The sequence below is a fragment of the Monodon monoceros genome, unplaced genomic scaffold (genome assembly GCF_005190385.1).
Source record: "Monodon monoceros isolate NGI ecotype Baffin Bay Population unplaced genomic scaffold, NGI_Narwhal_1 Super_Scaffold_21, whole genome shotgun sequence".
NCBI lineage: Eukaryota > Metazoa > Chordata > Mammalia > Artiodactyla > Monodontidae > Monodon > Monodon monoceros.
Window position 1 is genome coordinate 23,765,862 of NW_021703778.1, and position 21,238 is coordinate 23,787,099.

The window sequence follows — 21,238 nt, forward strand, 5'->3', positions numbered from 1 at the left end:
AACATGCATTTGTTTCCTCCACGCGTCTTCTCGTGGCTTGATGGCTCTTTTTTTTTTTTTTAAGTGCTGAATAATACCACCTTATCTGTATATACCACAGTTTATTTATCCATTCACCTACTGAGGGACATCTTCGTTGCTTCCAAGTTTTGTCAACTATGAATGAAGCTGCTATAAACCTACGTGTGTAGATTTTTGTGCAGGCATAAGTTTTCAACTCATTTGGGGAAATATCAAGGAGCGTGGTTCCTGGATTGAACGGTAAGATTGACTTCCGAAGTGGCTGTTCTGTTCTGTAGTCCTGCAAGCAATGAATGAGAGTTCCTGTTGCTCCACCTCCTTGCCAGCATTTAGTGTTGTCTTGATTTTGGCATTCTAATAGGTGTGTAGTAGTATCTCATTGTCTTAATTTGCAATAAATGACATATGATGTTGAGCATCTTTCCATATGTTTATTTGCCATCTGTAATATCGTGTCTATTCAAGTCTTTTGCCATTTTTAAATTGGGTCATTCACTTCCTTACTGTTGAGTTTTAAGAGTTCTTTGTATATTTTGGATGATCGTCTTAGATAATATCTTTTGTAAATATTTTCTGTCTGTGGCTTCTCAGTTTTTGGAAAGCTGTTCTTTTTCACCAGCTTGCTTGAGGTCATATCAAATTATTGGCATTGATATCTTAGGAAACCAAATTCCTTGAGTTTTCTTCATTAGGAATGCTGTCAGATCCCATTGCCTTATTTGCTCTTTTTACCCTTGTGTACTTCTAACTGCCTATCAGTTTTTGCTGACACGTTTGAGTGAATTTATTCAACAAACATTTACTAAAGCGCCTCCCCTAAGTAAATGATCGCAGGAGGTGCTGGAGATAAAAGGGTGAGAAGCAGGTGTAGGCCCAAGATGGGTGTCGTGTAGGAATTGACAATGTTTAGTGAATTGATATTCAAATAAAATGATTGGCCGCTAAACAGAAATTAGCTAATTTGGAGTAGCTACTTAAAAACCCGCCCTGGGACTTCCCTGGCTGTCCAGTGGTTAAGTCTCTGCGCTCCCAATGCAGGGGGCCCGGGTTCCATCCCTGGTCAGGGAATTAGATCCCACGTGCCGCAACTAAGACCTGGTGCAGCCAAAAAAAAAAAAACCCCCGCCCTGACTTTGACATACCGCAGTGAGAGACCGTTACTGTTACCCGTAACGTAAGTAGGAACTGTATATACCTCAGTTCCTACTCCGGTGAAATGGGATCACAGGATTAGAATATGGCTCAGCCTTCGTTGTAAGTTCGTCATTAGGTAGACTGAAGTGACCCCAGAAACGTTAACTGGGTAATTGAATCACTATACCATTAAAGGAAGCGTCCTTGATTTTTCTCTCTCACATGGATATTTCAGAAAAAGTCACCCATGTAGACTTTGCCAGTGTGAAAAAGTGTTTTGTTTTGTTTTGTTTGTTGGTTTGGTTTTTTTGCCATGCCTCATGCTTTCCGCTTGCGGGATCTTACTTTCCTGACCAGGGTTTGAACCCGGACCACGGCTGCTGAGCCCTAACCACTGGACTGCCAGGGAATTCCCTGAAAAAGTGTTAAGAAAGGAATAAGACTACTAAATTATTACAGCATATAAGCATTTTTATATATCTAGGCAGCCAGGTAATTTCTACTTTCATCTTACTGGGTCTTTGGAGTCACTTACAGCTCTTTCGATTGGGATAAGTCTGAAGAGAAGATGTTCCTCCTTATGGTATTAAGTGATCCTTTAAAGCAAGTAGAATGACTTGCATAGGACCTCATACCATTAGGTACTAAAATAACTACTGATTCATAGTTCATTTTTACTACACATACAGACACTCCCTAATTCCCCTTTTTTTTTACTTATTTCTTTGGATTGCCAATTTTCCAACTCTAAGAAGCCTTGTTTAATTTTCAGATATTTAAAAACACAAACAAACTTATGACAGAAGTATGACCTGAACGCAGTCTTGTTTCTCAAACAAAGGCTCTTATTTTCCTGACAGTTCTGACAATAAGACATACATATCTAATTGGTTTAATGGGAACTGTTTAGATTGATACTTACAGAAAGCTTTGAAGATAGGCTACTTTTGTCCTAAAGAGGAATATGACAAATACCAGCCCTGTAATACCCCAGCTTTATACAAAATTAAATATTGATCAATTACCAATGGGTTCCAAGGTGTTCAACGAATAAGCATAGATAATTGTCAACTTGTTTTTCTTCATCACTGAGAGCATAATACTTTCAGAACTAACCAAGAGGCAGACAGTGGAATAGTTCCTTCTTTTCCAATGATTCCCATTAATTTGGTTTCTTCATTTGAAATTCAAAATTGATTATTCCCTTATAATTCAAAATTAATTATATAGAGAAGGCAATTTTCTGGTCTCAAGAGGGACACGTGAACAGTATTAATAAGGTTATTTTTTACAGGAAATGAATTTTAAAACACCAGCTATTAATAAAAGTGTTGATAATTTGAATAACATGGGTTTGATTTTAAATCTAGTTTCTTTTGCTAGGACTATGTTGCTCAGTACTCTGCATGTAAATTTACACCCCAAGATTTTCATCATTATTTTTAAAACTACTGAGCACATGTAAAATACTAGGAATAGATCTAACCTTATATAGCTAAAGGTAGCTGTTTTAAGGTCAAAATTTTTTACAAAGTAACCAGTATACGAACCCACTTTTGAAGTTTGTGTTGAATATTAGCATTTTAAGATTAGTATTTTTGAAATAGGGATAGAAAAGATGTAATAGATTTTTTAAAAAATCATAGGTGCCATAGGTGACCAATTTTTATAGAGGAATGAAACTAAAAGGCAACGCTATTTACCTCTTCAGAACTGAGGTTATCTTGGAAATTATAGAAATAATCACATGTTTAATATTTTGCAATTATGTCAAAAGATGATCACTTGCTTTCTCAAATATTGGTTGGGTATGTCCAAAAAGAGGTAGTTTTGTCTACTTTCTAAAATGAAAAATGGTTTTAACCAAATTATGCAGCAAAAGCTTCATAAAAATGTACCTTAAAAATTTTTTTAAGTGCAATTTCATCACTTTGGCCTTTGAACATATATCCATTTTCAGAATAGATTTAAAGGAAAGTTATAAACAAAGGAAAGCACAGAATGATAATGGATCAGACTTGCACCAGCCTCCATAAATCTCTTCATATATATATATATATATATATATATATATATATATATATATATATACCATTGACCCCTGAACAACATGGGTTTGAACTGCATGGGACCACTTGTATGTGGATTTTTTTTTTTTGCAGTACGTGGGCCGCTCACTATTGTGGCCTCTCCCGTTGCGGAGCACAGGCTCCGGATGCGCAGGCTCAGCGGCCATGGCTCATGGGCCCAGCCGCTCTGCAGCATGTGGGATCTTCCCAGACCGGGGCACGAACCCGTGTCCCCTGCATCGGCGGACTCTCAACCACTGCACCACCAGGGAAGCCCCTGTATGTGGATTTTTAAAAAACAAATATAGCACCTGTTGTTTCATTTTACAGATCTTTAAAATTAACTAAGTATGGGGAAAAGTTTGTATTTAATCAGAGATCACAGTATGTGGAATCAAAAAACTAGGGTTTGAGGACTTCCCTGGTGGCGCAGTGGTTAAGAATCCACGTGCCAATGCAGGGGACACGGGTCCAAGTCCTGGTCCGGGAAGATCCCACATGCCACGGAGCAGCAAAGCCCATGCACCACAACTACTGAGCCTGCACTCTAGGGCCTATGAGCCACAACTACTGAGGCCACGTGCCACAACTGCTGAAGCCCACGCGCCTAGAGCCTGTGCTCTGCAACAAGAGAAGCCACCATAATGAGAAGTCCGCGCACCGCAACAAAGAGCAGCCCCTGCTCACCGCAACTAGAGAAAGCCCATGCATAGCAACAAAGACCCAACACCGCCAAAAATAAATAATATAAGTAAAAAATAAATTTATAAACTAAACAAAACAAAAAAAAACTAGGGTTTGAGTCCTGATCTGTTCTATACTGTTTCAGTTTCCTGCCCTTGGGTAAGTCATCTATCAATTCCTTTGTCTTTGAGACAGAGATAAAAGTTTGTTGATTTTCGACTGTGTGGGATTTTGGCAGCCCTAAGCCCCACATTGTTCAAGGGCCAACTGTATAGGTGTGTACGTTTATATATGTGTGTATATATGATATGGCTATCCTACTAGTTCTCTTAGGAGAATCCTAATACAGGCTTCTTGGACTAAAATGGGTCTCTGAGGCCAACACTAAGGAAGGAATTTTGGCAAAGCATCATGGGCATCATAGGTTACTTGGCAAGGTTATCCCTACAGAGGGTGACAGGGCTTTATATTCATATATATATATAACTACAAAACAATTAAGATAGGTGACTTCCCCTGTTCTTACTCCAAGTTCACCAAATAACCTCATAATTGAATTTCCCATGTAACTGACAACGTAATAATGTATTCAGTTGCAAGGTTGAGGACCTAACACTAAAAACAGTGAAGTCCTTACAGCAAATGCCAAACCCAGGACTCTGTCTGGACGGCAGCTTGACTCACCAATGCAGCCCTCCTCTGCACGACCTCGATTAACAAACCTTCCCATCTGAAAACGTAACAGCATCCTAAAACTTCTTTGCAAAGTATTTTCTTCAGGTGTGTTAACAGGTTTTATAAACCACCATGATATCTGGTTAGTTTTTAATTATTCAAACTCAAGAACGACTACAAAGGTGGCAGGGAAAAAATGTATATTTATACATAGAATTTCCCCAACTATAAACTTTTCAAGGCCATTTGAGAAAGCTGTAGAGCTGAGGCACAAAGTAATCCTTGTAATGTCCGTCGATGAAGCCTTTCCCACTGTTGTGCACAAACCAACAAGGAACGTTGGTCCCAAACACTCTGTCTGTCCGGTAGTCCTTTTGCAGGCCTCTGCAAGGAGAACAGTGGGCGTGGTTAGGACACAGACCAGGCGTGGCCAGCCTGTGTATCTAGAAAGAAGACACACTCTCCCTCTCTGTTTTCTGCCCCCTTCTAGCACCGTATCTGCTAACACCCCCGTGCCCCATCCCCGTTCCCCAAGTCTTCCCCAAGTCATACAAAGCACCAGAGTCAGGGACTTGGTTTAGAAAGACAGACAATAAGCAGTGTGTCCTTAGAAATTCAAATAACCTGTCTAGAGATTGACCAATATGGACTTTTCCAGGAAGGTAAAGAGTGCAAATTAACTTTCCTTTTTTATTTTTTCCCTGCTGCCTTGGAGGGGAGGCCCATGTATTGAGGCAGTCCTCTTTCTGGACATGGGGAAAGAGACAAGGGGGCAGTGGGAACTGGCTGGGGCCTATGTCCTCAAGGTTGCCTAGGGCTGGTATAGTCTCCAAATTAGCCCAGAGCAAGGAAGAAGCTGCCAGATTTAGCAAATAATGCAGGATGCCAGTTAAATTTGAATTTCAGATAAACACCGCTCATGTTTCAGCAGAAGTATGTCCCAAGTATCTGAAACTCACAACTTCCTGGGTGTCTTGTGTTTATCTGGTGAGGCTGGAAGAGGATCCAGCCATCGTGCTCTCTGGGGAGCTGAGGCTACTGCAGGGAGGCTGTGGGGCGGAAATAACGTTCAAATGGAAAGAAGGTGGAAACGAAGCTCCAGCTCACAGGTTCCCTGCAGGATGAATCTGAGGTGCGTCTCAGCTTGACTGCAGGGGTGACTGTTCTACTTAGGAGCGATGCCGGCTGTTCCTGAGACATTCATGGTTTTCGTTTTAAGGGTAAAGAAGTTAATACGGTGTATTGCCATTAATGAGCTTTAAAACATACATCTTTGCACGTGGCCCACAGGTCGAGTAAGTTTCCGCTGTGCGTCACGAGGTGCTGGCAGTAGAAGAAAATGGGGCCCAGCCTTTACCTTTGGTCATTAGCATAGAGTAGATGTGTGTTTACCAACCTCAGATAACTTGTTATTACTGTGATCAACTGTGCTCAGCGTTGCTTCTATGAAACACGCTTACTGACGCCCAGTGGTAACTCACTGATCTCTGGTAAACCCATACTAGTTGAGTAGTGTACTGAGAGTCCATTGTTTCAGTTCACAAATCTATTTCTGTGGTAACTTTATTTTACTGTTGTAATTTTATGGCTTAATGATTATTGTAATTTTATGGCTTAATTGTTGTAATTTTATGGTTTAATGAAGTACATGGAAGCCAATGACATTCGTGTGCCAAAAGAGTCATTTCTCATTGAGCAAAGTTGGCTGCTTTGTAAAAACTCTAAAAAGGCCCCGAATTCTTTAATATGATACCAAATTAGGCCTGGGTGAGACAACTGTAAAGACTGGGAAAAATGAAAAAGACGTGTAAAAAGTTTAAACTCAGGATGCTTTACAGGTATCTATGTTCTCACTTCAAAATGAAGCATGTGGATACGGTTTGTGTAAGAAAAGCTACACCAAGATGTATTCAGTAGATTCAAACACAAACATGCATTCAGTGGATAAGTACTCAAAAAGAAAGCTCTAGGCTTAAGTAAAAATCTACACATTCTTTCGCTAGCACTAAGGCGAGTAGGTATTTTTATGATTTCTTCCTTTGATCTGCTTTTTCAATTATCCAGCTTGTGGCCATATGGCTTCTAATGTACGAAGGTGAGAAGAGGAGATTAATTAATCTTGGCATTTGATGGTACGTACTTATGTACCTGGTCGTTTTTTGCATTTCGGATGGACTCCGTGCAGTGTCCTTACGCCAATGCCATGTATGTGTCTCTTCCTGGTGAATTGTTTAGTGTGACACAGGTAAAGCTTGAAATGGCTTTTCTTGTTCTTCTATTTGGCCGTGAGTCCAATCCTAACAGGAGCCCTTTTTGTTCCCGTAGTATATGCATCCAAGACATACCTGGTGACAATCAGCTTTTGTCCCTTCACGTCCATGTTTGCCTCTGGCTTCTCAGGGTCCTTTCCTGGTTGCTCATTGAAGATATGTATCTTTGGCTCATACATGAACTGGCCTATGAAACAAAGTCCAGACGTTTATTTACATGTAACTCAAGGGAAGACAAAAGGACAGGCTGGTCATGTGATCCAGGCTGCATTTTGGTTCCCCCATCTAGACATTCTGGGGTAGACAGATGTACTGAGAGGAAAAGGATGCAGATGGGGATGGGTTCTTCCTGAGGGCAAATCCATGCTGCTCACTCATATGTCATTTGACATATGAGTCTGATCAACTGGACCCCAAGTAAAATCGAACACTCTGATGGTGGGGGTAAAGGTCAGCACCTGAGAGTACAGCTCAAATCTAGAAACACGTTTGGTTTGTGACACTATACAGTATGCTTAAATCGCCACCGTTCTTTAAAAAGTAGGGAAGGTTGACCTGGACGCCCTGCTTGTTATCACAGACTTCCTAAACCAGTTTGCTTCTCTTCAGTGAGAAAAAAATCTTCAGCATAAAACTTACAGTGTATCCATCCCTTCTCTTAATTTGCCCAGTATGTGATGAAATCCCAGCCCTGGGAAGCTTTGTCTGGAGCAGAAAATAGTCCCAGCTATAGCATTACGAGTCGCCCTGCACTGCTGTGTTGGGTTGTAGGAATCTTGTTTTTTATTCTCTGTATATTATGATGTTTTGACATCTTAAAAACTCCGTCTGGCTGGGGAGAGACTGCCCCTCCCTGGGAAAGCCAATTCTGAAAGAGAGCAAAGGACTCAGCCGGGAGCATGGCGGGGATCTGCAAACGAACCAAGCCAGAGCCGGACCTCCTCTCTGGCCTGGGAGCCCCAGAAGGACTCATTCCAGGGCCATGTGCCAGGCAAGGAAAGACCACCCTGTAGGCCAGTGCCCACTGAAATTATTAACCAACCAACCCCAAACTATCCTGCTCTGTCCTGTCTTTGCACAGAAACCCCAGTAAAGGCTCTGGCCTGGACCTATCTCTTGCTCCTGCTTCTGGTTCCTGACCCAAACCTGGCCTCCCCGTGGCCCTGCATGGTGAGATGTGTCTCATGTTTCTATGGAAACCGCGAGCAACGGTAAATGTTACACTCTGTCAATGACACTGACCTCTTTGTGTGTCACTCAGGCACCTTCATAAATTAAGACCAGGGTGTGGGTCCTCCCTGAACCATTGAGTCCATACCTGTCACTTTCCCACATTCTAACCAAATGTTCTAACCTTGAGCCAAAGTTGCTCAAGACCTAGGGTGGTCAGTCCCACACCTGCCAGATGGTCCACGAACACTTTACCTATCAACCCGTGTACAGTAAGAGAAAACTTGTTTGTGGGGGGGATGTAGATCCCCAAAAAGTCGACATTGATCGGATGCTTCTTCCAAACGCGATGAAGTAAAACAGAGAAGGACATCTCTTTATCCAGGGTGATAGTCACAGTTTTCTCTTTCTTCACCGAGACAAGCACCCTGGTGGGAAGTCAAAAAGGAGTTAACGATTCCGGAACAGACTCGTTTTAGAATGTCATTCCTCTCCCACCCCTAATATGACCTCACTCTGCCCCATACAATCCCCCCAGTTTTTTAAGAGCTTTACGACATTTTGGCCACAGAACGTTGATTTATCTCCCAGCGCTGAAATTCTGTCAATGTATACGTTTCCCTATCAACAATGAACAGATACTAATGGGAAGATATTACTCGTAGGACAAAATCATAGTGTTTCTGAGCACTCTGACACACTGGGCTGGATTTCAGTTGATGGATTCATTCACACGTCCAACATGTACTTATTGAGTGCTTACTGTATGCCAGGCGCCAGGCTAGCACTGAGACACACTGTGACCAAAACACATAGACTCTACTGCCAGGAGCAGGGCAGGAAGTAACAAAATTTTTTCTGAACCTTGACTTCTTCACAATTAAAATGACGATTTTGAGTTTTATGTTTGTGTCACGCATGCCTGGATTTGTTGACGTAGTCACGTGTCAAGGATACGCCCTAATTCGGATGTAACTGTACTTGCCTCTGGTTAAGGACGTGGGCCGTGTCGGACCAGGACAAGACAGATGTTCGAGAGCCCCCGCTCAGGGAGATGGTCTCAGTGCTGATTTCTATTTTCATGTCCTCACGTTGGAAATAAAATCCCAGTTTCCCAAAATAGGTGCTTAGTTTTTCATTCTTGGGCTTCTTGGCACCGATGAGCTGTCCATTGACCAAAATCCCTGCAAGGAAAAAAAATGTATTTTTCTCTCTTGTGCGCTCTTTTTCTTTCTTTCTTTCTTTCTTTTTTTTTGCACATGTGGGCACCATAATTCAAATTTATAAAACTTGACAGAACGGGAAAATTATTTTTTTATTTAGCTTCAGGATTTACATAATATTTTTTTCCTCTATAATTCTCATTTTATAACTATTTTATTATGGTTTAAATTAATCATATCACAAGTTCTGCTAGTTCATACTCAGAGTATTTTATCTAGAATAGTTCAAATAGGAATATATTTATAATTCATTTCTCACTATCAGAGTTTGAAAAGAGTAGTTTGAAATATATATATATATATAAGATTTTATTAAGGTAGGAAAGAAAGAAATCCCAGGTAGTGACAGTGAAGAATGACCATGATGTAGTAGTCTAATTCTAATATAATATCTTTTTATTTTACCTAATTCTGGATCAGAAACAAGGTTGAGGATTTTTCCAGGTTCTGAGTCAATATTGAAACAAATATTCTTTTGGCTTTTTGGTAGGTAGATGACGAAGTGTGGGTCATTTTCAACTGGAAAATATACAAAGAAAATGAAAACAAACAAAATCATAGAAAGGAAGATTAATTTGAACAGTATTTTATTCCTGAACATCTTTAATTTCACAACAACAAATGTTTATTGTGCTCCTACTATATGCTAGGTACTGTTCTAGGCACCAGGGACCCAGTGGTCCAAGCGCTGTCCCTTCCTCATGGAGCTGCCCTCAGAGTTCTAGGTTATCTTACAAATATAATGTATACTCGTTTTGTAGCTATCACATATATTCTAGGCTAGAGAGAAAAAAATGAATAAGAAAGACATTAGGAATAAGAAACACAAGCATACACACTATATGTATAATATATACTACAAATGCACTACATATGTGTATATACAGTGACTGTGTGTATAGATAGGTAAAATACCTGTATTTTTAAGTAGTCATACACAGTGCATAAAAATAAAAAAGACGTAATATTACCTTTTGGCATACAGATTAATATTGATCAATTCCAAGAGCAATGAAGGATGAAGCTATTCCCAAGAAAGTACTCCTTTGTTACTAGACACCATTATTCTGGCTGATCTTTTTTGTTTGTTTGTTTACCCATTCAACAAATATTTGGTCAGAAAAAAACCAAACCATGTGCAAAACTCTGAATTATGCAACGCTTGGTGTAGCTATAAATAAGTCATGGTCTTTACCTTCAAGAGAGAAACAATTTAATGAAGGAGTGACAAAGACTCTCTCCTGGGACTAACTCTACTCAGGCTTCCCTGAACTCTTCAAGTTTGACCTCAACTTTTGGACTTCCATGTTCCTCTCGGCATTGTCTAATTTTAGCAAAAATCCTACTAAGTAGGTTTAGCTAGAATCCCCCACCCTCCAAATCTGATCACCCTTGATATCTCTTCAGGTCCCTCCTCCCCCCACCAACCTCAAGTGAGGTCTGATTACCTGGCCTGCCTTCAGCAAGAATCCTGTTAGGTTAGTTTAACCAGAACCCCCCCTTTCCACTGATGTTTCCTCTTAGTAATATTCCGTTTACTGACCTCAGCCTGGTTTTTGTCTGTAAATTCCCACTTTCCCATGGTGTGTTCAGAGTTGAGTCTAATCTCCCTCCTGCACTGCAATACCCCAATGCAGTGGTCCCTACACCCATCATGAATAAATTGTTCCTTACCGTGCTTTAACAAATGTCTGAGAGGTTGCTGTTTTCTAGATGCTATCACAAAGCTCTTTGCAAATATTAACTAATTCTCACCGCAGTCCTGCAGAGGACAGGTGACCTGCCCGAGGTCACATCACAGCGTTAATAAGTGTCAGAGTTATGACGCAAAGCCATGCCGTTTGATTACATGCCCATTCTCCCAACCATCCTGATATGCTCCTTCAAGTGTGTGTTTGGGAACTTGAAATGGAGGATAAACTCATCCAGAACTGGAACAAAATCTTGTACTTCTTTGCACCCCTCACACCACCAAGGTCATGCTCTGTAGTCAATAAATACTTGGTTAATTGATTTAGTGTAGGAGCTGGGCATGAGAGGGCATCATTAAAACACTCAACAAAGGTTCCCAGCTCTTTGTTTTTTTCATCAAAAAAATCATCTTATTATGATAGCCTCTTCTTTCCTCTACACAAATAGGGTGTTTTGAGATAACTTGGCTTGAAGGAAATTGCTTTTATTAAAGATAATGATGGGTTTTGCCATTTTGATGAACCTAAATCCCATCCATCAGACCTTTTGGTGAGCAGCAGCACATCAGTACTGCCGTAATGAGTGGATAGACGTCTACCAGAAACAAAAGATCATACTGAAGTTAGTCTGTGCAGCCTTCCATTCTGATCAGGTTGGAGGGAGATTGAGGACCTGGGGTTAACGGGTGTAAGACTAGCCAGCATTTACCGAGCTTCTCCTAGGAACCAGGAACCTACTTTAGAACCACCTTGCAGGTTATTATCATCCCCATTTTGAAGGTGGGCTGAGACCTATAGATGTTTCAGTGTCCAGGCCAAGGTCATGGGGGCAGAGTTTGACCCCAGAAGTGTCTGATTCTCAAGACCTTGTCCTTTTTGGTTGCCTCATACAGCAGAGACAAGAAACTCGGAGCAAGCACTGCATTCTTACAGAAGAACACTTCAAAAGAAATTGGCTCGGGCTCTACATGTTTCTATGAAAGTTTTATTTTGCAAAGGAACAGTTTAAGTGACTCATGAACTTGTCACGGCAATCAGATCTTGCTCTCAGAAGCCACTCGTTGGAAACACATAGTAAAATGGCTGTTGTGCAAGCACAGCAACCTTGGACATATAGATTCCCTCCTCATGTGCCACTTTTCGAGGCTGTCACTTCTGAGAGTCACATGCAGAGCCCTTCACCAAAGCTCCATAGTTGGAGATGATGTGGGAGGGGAGTGGAGGGTCCTCTGTCTGAAGCATCACCACCAATGAAAGCGTGAAGAAGAAGATCACTTTGGGCCCCCAAATAACAATTTCAGAGCTAAGTCGTAGAGGTGGGATGTTTTAAAATATCTCTATCAAGATACTTATTAAAGATATTTAAAGATATCATAAATACCCAAAGTCCTCGCTGTGTTCTCTCTGTTATAATTCTATGTCAGGTGAGTGGTAGGTGTACAGTCCTGAGAAATCAGTTCTGAGGATTTCTGGATAGAAGAGTCTTACATTCCAAGCAGACTAGAAAAGCAGCACATTTCTAAGAAGCTACACCAGAAGCTACTCTGATATTTAAACTGCAAACCACCCGAGTTAAGCTGGTACTTTGGACCTTCCAAGAGGGAGAGGGATGTGCTCCTTCTTTGAATGTTGAAATTTACTCCTAAGTAAAAGGCAGAAAAGGGACACAAGGTTTCTACATGGGACCAGCCAATGGGTAGGCAGTGGAAATCCCTTTCACTGAAAGGCATAGTGCAGACCAGGAACAGGAGAGAAGATAGTTTCCTATTTCCCCCAGGCAGCCCCTCTCTCTGGTTGAGAAATAAGACCCTGCAGAGGTTGACGACCAGAAGGCAAAGAAAGAATCTGCACGAGGAAGCCAGCTGCAGCTGCCAGGACCCTCGCGAGGAAAGTCGTCTTCCTGGCTTTCACACGATTGCATCTGCTACCCATGCCTACCACTGAAACCACTGGTAGAAAGACTTTTAAATGCTGAGCAAAACTAGGGTTTTCAAATATGCTGTTGATTAAAATCAAGTAAGCAAATTAACAAACAACCTCACAAAATAATGTATGATAATGCAGTTATATAGGAAACAACATTCAAGTATTTTTGATTATAAAATTGATAATAACACCTATTTAGGGACTTTCCTGGTGGCCCAGTGGTTAAGACTCTGTGATTTCACTGGAGGGGGCACAGGTCTGATCCCTGGTCGGGGGAACTAAGATCCCACATGCTGCATGACAAAATCAAACAAAACACCTATTTATTGAGTGACTATAACGTGCCAGCTCTTTAAAGATGGTTACACATTTAATTGACAGCTGTGTAAGTAGCTTACATCATGATACGTACTTACAGCTACGCAAGTATCATGATGCCTGTTTTCAAAATGAAGGAAGTGAAGTGCAGAAATGTTAAGTAACTTAAGTTCAAATGAGTGTCATGAACAATCTCCAAAGAAGATGTCCTTTCCATTGATACACATTGGCCCCCCCCCACACGAGAGGTGCATCTCTTCCATCCCAGAGGGTTTGCCTTGTACAGTTGGAAATGGGGTGCTATGGAATGTGTTGTCCCCCCCCAATTCATATGTTGAAGCTGTAACCACCAACATGATGGTGTTTAGAGGTGGGGCCTTGGGAGCTGATGAAGGTTAGACAAGGTCATGGGGGTGGGACCCTTATGATGGGATTTGTGCCCTTATAAAAGAGACACTGGAGAGCCTGCCCTCTCTCTCTCTCTCCAGTGCATACACAAAGGGGCCATGTGAACACACAGGAAGACAGGTGCTCCCTACAAACGAAGAAGATGAAATGTACCTTGCTGGCACCTTGACCTTGGACTTCCCAGCCTCCAGAACTGGGAGAAATAAACTTCTGTTGCTTAAACCACCCAGTCTATGGTATTTTGTCAGGTGGCTCCTGACTAATACATGGGGCCATCTTCTTTCCATGGAAGGCAACGATGCCTATAGAAGGCTTCCAGCTTTACCAGGATTTTTTAAACGTATACCAATGCTCCATGGCATTATGGTCCAATTGAGATCTGGGATGTGGAAGCATTGTGGAAGTTCCCTTACCTCTCATCACGTGTGGAGGAGGCGTTGTCTCAAGCACTGGAGCACCAACCGCGGGCATTGGGACCATTGGTGTCGGTGAAGGGTTCACCCAAGGTGGGAATGAATTTGGAGCAACTCTGTTGCCATAATACAGGGCACCTGCATAGAAAAAACTGTATCCATTAGTTTCCAGGTTTACTTTTCCATGGACATTGCTTACAATATCAAGAATCTGTTTTATGCAGACAGACCCCAGAGGTTTTCAGCTAAGGTTTTCTCCCATTATTTTTATTCCTGAGTTCTCTATCTTCCAGCTCCTTCTTTCATCATGCTGTGAGGGCCTGCTGTAGGCTTCTCTGCAGAGTCTGGGTCCTGGGCTAGGGTCTGTAGTAGAAGGAACCAGCCCTTGGAGTTTGGGGAAGGACCTTGTGCCTTCACCATAAACTGGGGAGATGAGGTCCAGCCAGACTCTGGACGGCATCTTCTCGGATCTAGTCCTATCTACTCACCAAATGACAATCAGAAAGCAATAAGGATTTACTGTATAACACGATATTCAATATCTTATAATAACCTATAATGGAAAATAATCTGAAAATACATATATATATAAAATGGAATCATTTTGCTGTACACCTGAAACTAACACCATATTGTAAATCAACTATACTTCAATAAAAAAGAAAAGAAAACAAAACAATCAATCTGAACGATTTAGTTTCCCAACCAACCAATACCCCCTACTGGTTGCAAAAAATTCATTTGGGGGCTTCCCTGGTGGCGCAGTGGTTGAGAGTCCGCCTGCCGATGCAGGGGATACGGGTTTGTGCCCCGGTCTGGGAAGATCCCACATGCCGCGGAGCGGCTGGGCCCGTGAGCCATGGCCACTGAGCCTGCGCGTCCGGAGCCTGTGCTCCGCAACGGGACAGGCCACAACAGTGAGAGGCCCACGTACCGCAAAAAAAAAAAAAAAATTCATTTGGCTTTCTGATATGCAGTCAGCTCCTTGTCTCTGAGAAAAAAATGCCAATTCACCTAGGCATTTTATTCAGGGGATATAAAATCACCTATAAATGTCAGGTCATCTAGCGTGAGTTTCTCCCTGCATAAATTTAGCTGTGAGGCTCCAGGCTATTGTAACTGGAAGTCAGAAGTAAGAGTTTCCTGAAGCCTGGACCACTGTCATAAAGTTGGCATCTCACTTGGACAGAATTAAAAATGCAGAAAACGATCCCTCCAGTGAATGCTGGTCATTCTCAAGATTGTTATAACAGGACCAGTCCCTAAGAAAGGGAGGAAGGAAGAGATGAGTAAACCAAGCTCTTCTAAATGTGGGCACCCGTGCCCTTGGGTGTACCTTGGGACATTCCACGAAACACAGAGATCGTGGATAGCTTTTACGGCAATTTTGAGCTTCTTAGCTTCCATATATATTTTTCCCAAGAAAACCCTTTCTCCTAGTTTAGAAATGGAAGGCACACCTTTTTCCTGCCTGCCTCACCAAAAACCTCCCAGGAATTAAGAGTCCATTTGAAAATCGGTGTAGTGCCCCAAAATGGAATAACTCCAATGTCTAGGAAACAAATCTATTTGTAAGTGAGACAGTTTTCAATTCTTTGCTTTCAACAGGATTGGAGAAGGGCCTGACATGTCATCTGATAGACCATTAAAAATACTTTTTTGAGTACTAGATTCTACATGAGTTTTGTATATGACTTCAAAGAAGTTCAGATAAGTGACTGCCACTGCTGTAACCAAGTTCTTTCCATTCCTGTTTACTTTTATCTATGTCAACAAGGCTTATCAGGACTTAGGCTTATAAAAAAATATTGGGTTGGCCAAAAAGTTCGTTTGGGTTTTTCCGTAACATCTTATGAAAAATTTCTCCACCAGGTAGGCAGACTCACCTGAACAACAAGAATGGTCTTGTGGAGGGGAGTCTGCCAGCATGCGTTCATCCCCGGCATCACTCTCAATCACCAAGGATGTGAGGGGGGTCACTATATGGTGATCCAGAGACATCTGCAGGATTGTTTTTGTAATTTTCCTTTTCACAGCAGCTGTAGGAGCCAGGCTCCTGTACTCAGGAAACAGAGACATTGGACAGCATCACTAGATTTAACTCCACCACTTCTGGGTCCAACTGGGACCCTGGGGACCATGAGGTAAAACAGAATTAACTGGCTTCATGAAGCTTAGTATTTTGTCTATCCATGCAGTCCTAAGGAATTTTTAAACAGATTATTATTTTTCTTAACTGAAGTATAGTTGATTTACAGTGTTCTCTGTGTTAATTACTGCTGTACAGCAAAGTGCTTCAGTCATGTATATATATATACATTCTTTTTCATATTCTTTTCCATTATGGTTTATCCCAGGATACTGAATATAGTTCCCTGTGCTATACAATAGGACCTTGTTGTTTTGCAGATGTAATAGCTTACATCTGCTCACCCCAACCTCTCACTCCACCCCTCACCCGACCCCCTCCCCCTTGGAAACAAGTCTAAATAAGTTATTTTTGAGAGCAGTTTTAGGTTCACAGCAAAACTGAGCAGAAAGTAGAGCTTTTCCGTATACTCCCTGCCCCTTCCCCACCCGACAACCTCCCCCATTATCAACATCTCCCACTACAAGTGGTACATCTGTTACAATCGATACATCTACATCTACACGTCATCATCACCCAGGGTTCACTTTTGTGTTGTACATGCTATCGGTTTGGACAAATGTATAATGACAGGTATCCGTCATTATAGTGTCATGCAGAGTAGTTTCACCTCCCTAAAACATCCCCTGTGCTCTGCCTGTTCATCCTTTCCACCCACTGCTCCCTGGCAACCACTGACCCACTTTACAGGGATTGTTTTTTAAAAATCAATATTTAACGTCTGCAGCAATTTGCTATGTACCTTTACATGCACCCAGTTGCCTCTGTAAAGATGCAGGGACAGTTCTCACTTACTTTAAAGCCACAGCTTACAAACTTGTGTCTGTTTTAGAATCTTACTGACATTAAGGATTTTCTCTCTGAGCACAGTTATACAGCTGTATTTCGTTTTTTCCAGCCCCGTTCACACCACCCTGCTCCCTCTTCCTAAGAATCTGATCGAATAGGTGGAGGCGGGCTGGGGAACAGTAATTTTCTTATCCAAACACCCCCCTGTAATTCTGATACACGTGATCAAAGAACCATACATTACTCTAGAAATATAGTTTTTATATTGGAGCATTTAAATACCAGTCAGCTGAGAAGCCACAGATGAAATAGGTACCTATAGGAAGCCCTTACTTACATGATATCAGAATTGCATAATCATAAATTTCTCTTTGGACAATAATCTATTTTCAGGAATAAATGCAAATGAATTCCTCATACCCATAGCAATGAGATGGATGAATCTCATGGGCATCACATTGAGTGAAAGAAGCCAGAAACAAAAAATACAGTTTGTATCATTATATGAAATTTCATCATAGACAAAACTAATTGATAGTGACAGATGTCAAAATAGTGATTTCTACTCGAGGTGGGAGGTGGGTGTTGAGTGGAAAGGAGAATGAAGGAGACTTCAGAAATGGAAGAACTGTTCCGTGTCTGGATCGGGTGCTGATTACGTGGGTGATGTGCATAAAAATTCATTAAACTGTACATTTAAAATGAATGCACTTCACATGCTTTATTGTATGCATGTTATATGTCAAGAAAAAAGAGTGAACCCAGCTTGAGTTAAAACTGCCTGAAACCAGTGGAAATGAAAACTCCAAACCCTGTAATAATTTGCTGCCTTTCTTGGTTCCAAACTCTTCTTTTTGTCTATTATGTCAAGTATCCAAGGCAAGTCTTTTGCTTTTGCAAATCCCTGTGGTGTACGGTCTTCTTACCGTTCAGCCAGAAGTTGGTTGATAGTCAGATAGGCCCACAATTTCTTGGTGAAATCAGGATCTGCATGCTTGTCTTTGGATAGAAAATCCTCCAAGCCATCCATCTCGGCCAGGGTTTCCAAGACTAACTCTGCATTAGCCTGGACAGTGGAAGGTTCAGTTGAAAGACACCAGTGGGGCAGAATTGTAGTTAATCAATTCACATTTTCCAAAGGATCTACTGTGAGTGAATCAGGGTAGCAGGCAACTGGAAGCGGAATGCAAAATAACCCAAAAGAATACACGAGAGGAAGTAAGTGCCAACCTCTAGAGTTTGGGATGGAAAAGGTCAGGATTTACACAATAGTTGGGAAGGTGGCACAGATATTCTCAGGCTTTCCCTTTCGCTTTTTGCTTTTATTATACCCACATGATTCTTGGAATTCAGAGTATCAGCCTGTTAATATACAAGATGTCTCTTGTATACTAAGGGGACAATTAGTATTTTTAGAACAAGCAGATAAGTAGAAGTACCGAAGTTGCAGTGATAATACCCTGTAACTGCTCCAATTTATCAGGGTCAACTTTTCCTGCCACCACGATCTCTGAGCCTCCAAAATAGTTATGGAAACTGTTTTGAGTGACATCTGTTACTGGTGTTTGGGGATAGTTGAACTGAACATTCCGGAGCAAGGGAGTCGAGACCTGGTTGTAGAATTTCTACAATTCATAGAAAAAAACAGAGAAATCATTATTTTCATATCACTTTATAGATCTAAAGCATTTTTCTCTGAGATTCTTCAAGTGCTTAGCAGACATCGCTCAATTTATTCTCCCAGGATCTCTGTGGAAAGCTATGGAAAATTCTCATAGTTATTCAATGAACTGAAACAGAGACGATCAAGACTTTGTTAAGAATATTACTGTTGATTTAAGAGCCCAGCATATTTTCTTTCTGTTATGATGAGCATGAAAAGCTCATGGACTCTCATAATAAGTCAGCTGGGTGGATATCCCCAAATTAGAACCTGTCTCTTACCTGTCCCCAGGTTTAAATATGGTGCCTGCTATGGTACTGACAGAGGGTGGAGTAAAGTATATTCTTCTTCTCCTTCATTTTTTCTTGTCCATTTAGTCAAAATAAACAAGTAATTGATATCCTTTATATTTAAGGAAATGTACAGGCTATAGTTTGACTTGTGTTGCATTATAGAAGTTGATTTCCAAGATGCCAATGTACTTTAAAGGGAGAAGAGTGCCCATGACGATTAGGAGGACCGATGTCTTAGCGTGACTGGAGAGACACAAGAAGCTGTGATGGTGTCTCTCAAGACCTGTTCAGGGAGTAGGGAACTTTGTATCCATCACCTTACCGCCTCTCATCTCACTGTTACTGCAGGTGTACAAGTGGGGGTGGGGTGCATGAGAAAGGAATAGAACACTTCCCTGATTCTTGTGACCTAATATAACTGACATAATGACAATTTTTACTTAAATTCAGCCATCTTAGGCATCAGATATTGCTAGTTGAATGATTTTAAGTGAAAAAGAACAGAAAAAAAAGTTACCTTGAGCTGGGCAGAAGTGTCCTGGTTTCCATAAATCCTTTGCGCAATCCCACGGTTTTCGTTGGAGAGTCTCTTCAAAAAATCATAGTCAACATCAAATCCTATCCCCAAACTGAACAAGGAGATGTTTTCTCGTATGTTCTGCTTCACGTTTTTCTGAATTTTTGACAATTTCAATTCCCCTAAGGATGATGACAGGAAGGAAAGGAGTGAGAAGCCAATGCTATCAAGATTTAGGAAAACGCATGGAGGGCAGTTTAGCAAAATTTGTCCCAATTCAAAATGCACCTATGCTTTGACTCCGTCACTCAACTTCTAGAAATGTCCCCTAGAGATGCCCTCATACATGTTTAAATGAAGGACGGACAGTGGTATATAGCAACGTTATTGGGAATAGCAACACATTAGAAACAACTTAAATGTACACCGATAAAGGAGATGGGTTAAATTACGGTATATTCAAACTGAAATACTATGCAGTTATAAGAAAGAACATGGCAACTCTTTATGTGTTTATATTGAATATCTCAAAGGCACATTTTTAAAGGGGAGAAAAACAAGGTGAAGGTCAGCGTATGCAGAATGCATTTGTATACATGTATGTATGTGTGTGTATATATTTTCACATATTTGTGTGTATATGTATATACAGTATACAGATACACATAGAATATCTCTGGAAAGACACACAAGAAACTGGTAACCAGTGACTGTCTCCCGGGACAGGAACTGGATGGTTGAGGGTCAGGAGTAAGAAACTGACAATTTTTTAAGCTTATTTCCTTAAGATTTTATTCTAAAATTGAATTTTAAAAGTCATCCGATCCAAGCACTGAATCTACAACAAATACACAACAACTGCCATTCTGCCTCGCTCTCCCTCTTTCTAGAACTCTGGTACCTTGTCAGGATCGCATCACTGGTTCTCCTTCCACTGAGCTGTGTCAGGCGCAGTTAGGTACATCCTTGTCTACAAGACGGACTGCAGCGCAATCTAGCATTCACTCTCACTGGTGCTTGTCCGCGTAAAGACGCAAATGAAGCAAATGAAAATAACAGTGTATGTAATAGAAGCAGGGAGACGGCGAGCCGTTGTGTGGATAAGAAAACACACAGGATGCATCAGAGAGAAGTAACCTGTCCAGGTGCAGTGAGTACATGGGGGAAATTTGGAGAACAGTGGGAGAACAGGTCACTGCAGACTCAGAGGCTACATCCTCATCACACACGCTCCACACACCACCTCGCACACCTTACGCTGAGGAAATAAACACACTGCACTAGTATGTACCAGCAACCCTCACAGCGTGTGACTCAAATTCAAGTTTCCCCACGCTGTGGAGGTGAAACTGAGGCATTCAAGAGCGTCCTCCCCCCAAACGTCCGGGGACTGCTTTAAGTGGAGTGAATGCTTCAGGGTCAAAAGAACCCTTCTTTCAGGAAGCACGGCTTTAAAATGGCTTAGACACTCAGGCAAATGCATTTGAGTTCCCATTTTGAGCAAATCACGCTCCCAAGCAACAAGAGTAAAGATATTTATCACTAAAAATGTAAATGATACTCACCTACTGTTGGATCGCCGTCAGACACCAAAATGATCAGCGAGACCGCGTTGGGGTCCAACAGTCCCAAGTTATTGGCTTCATTCAAAATAAAGATGGCCCGCAGCAGTGCTTCGTTGATATTCGTCCCTGTGAAAGCCGTAGAATGTGCTGTTCTGTTACATACTCTTACTTTCCACAGAAACAATCACGTCTTGGGTTCAGGTTCATCTGTTTGGTGATGACTCATGTATAGTTTATTCAGTACCCAAATCATTCGATTG

The 21,238-nt window shown here is 41.4% G+C and overlaps 1 protein-coding gene across 3 annotated transcripts in view; it reads right to left on the reverse strand.

The window, feature by feature from the left end:
* Window positions 1–4,766: 4,766 nt before the first annotated feature.
* Window positions 4,767–21,238, reverse strand: part of ITIH2 (inter-alpha-trypsin inhibitor heavy chain 2) — a 38,336-nt gene continuing 21,864 nt past the window's right edge. For 2 of the 3 annotated variants that reach the window (XM_029239295.1, XM_029239296.1), the window contains 11 exons: window positions 20,979–21,104; window positions 19,414–19,595; window positions 18,380–18,565; window positions 17,867–18,006; window positions 15,889–16,058; window positions 14,003–14,140; window positions 9,652–9,765; window positions 9,009–9,207; window positions 8,279–8,451; window positions 6,929–7,040; window positions 4,770–4,967 (listed from right to left, as the gene is read on the reverse strand). In XM_029239295.1, the coding sequence (XP_029095128.1) occupies window positions 4,820–4,967; window positions 6,929–7,040; window positions 8,279–8,451; window positions 9,009–9,207; window positions 9,652–9,765; window positions 14,003–14,140; window positions 15,889–16,058; window positions 17,867–18,006; window positions 18,380–18,565; window positions 19,414–19,595; window positions 20,979–21,104 (1,688 nt within the window). In that variant the 3' untranslated portion in view covers window positions 4,770–4,819. Of the gene's footprint in view, window positions 4,968–6,928; window positions 7,041–8,278; window positions 8,452–9,008; window positions 9,208–9,651; window positions 9,766–14,002; window positions 14,141–15,888; window positions 16,059–17,866; window positions 18,007–18,379; window positions 18,566–19,413; window positions 19,596–20,978; window positions 21,105–21,238 lie in introns of all 3 variants that reach the window. The other variant, XM_029239294.1, reaches the window with a different exon arrangement.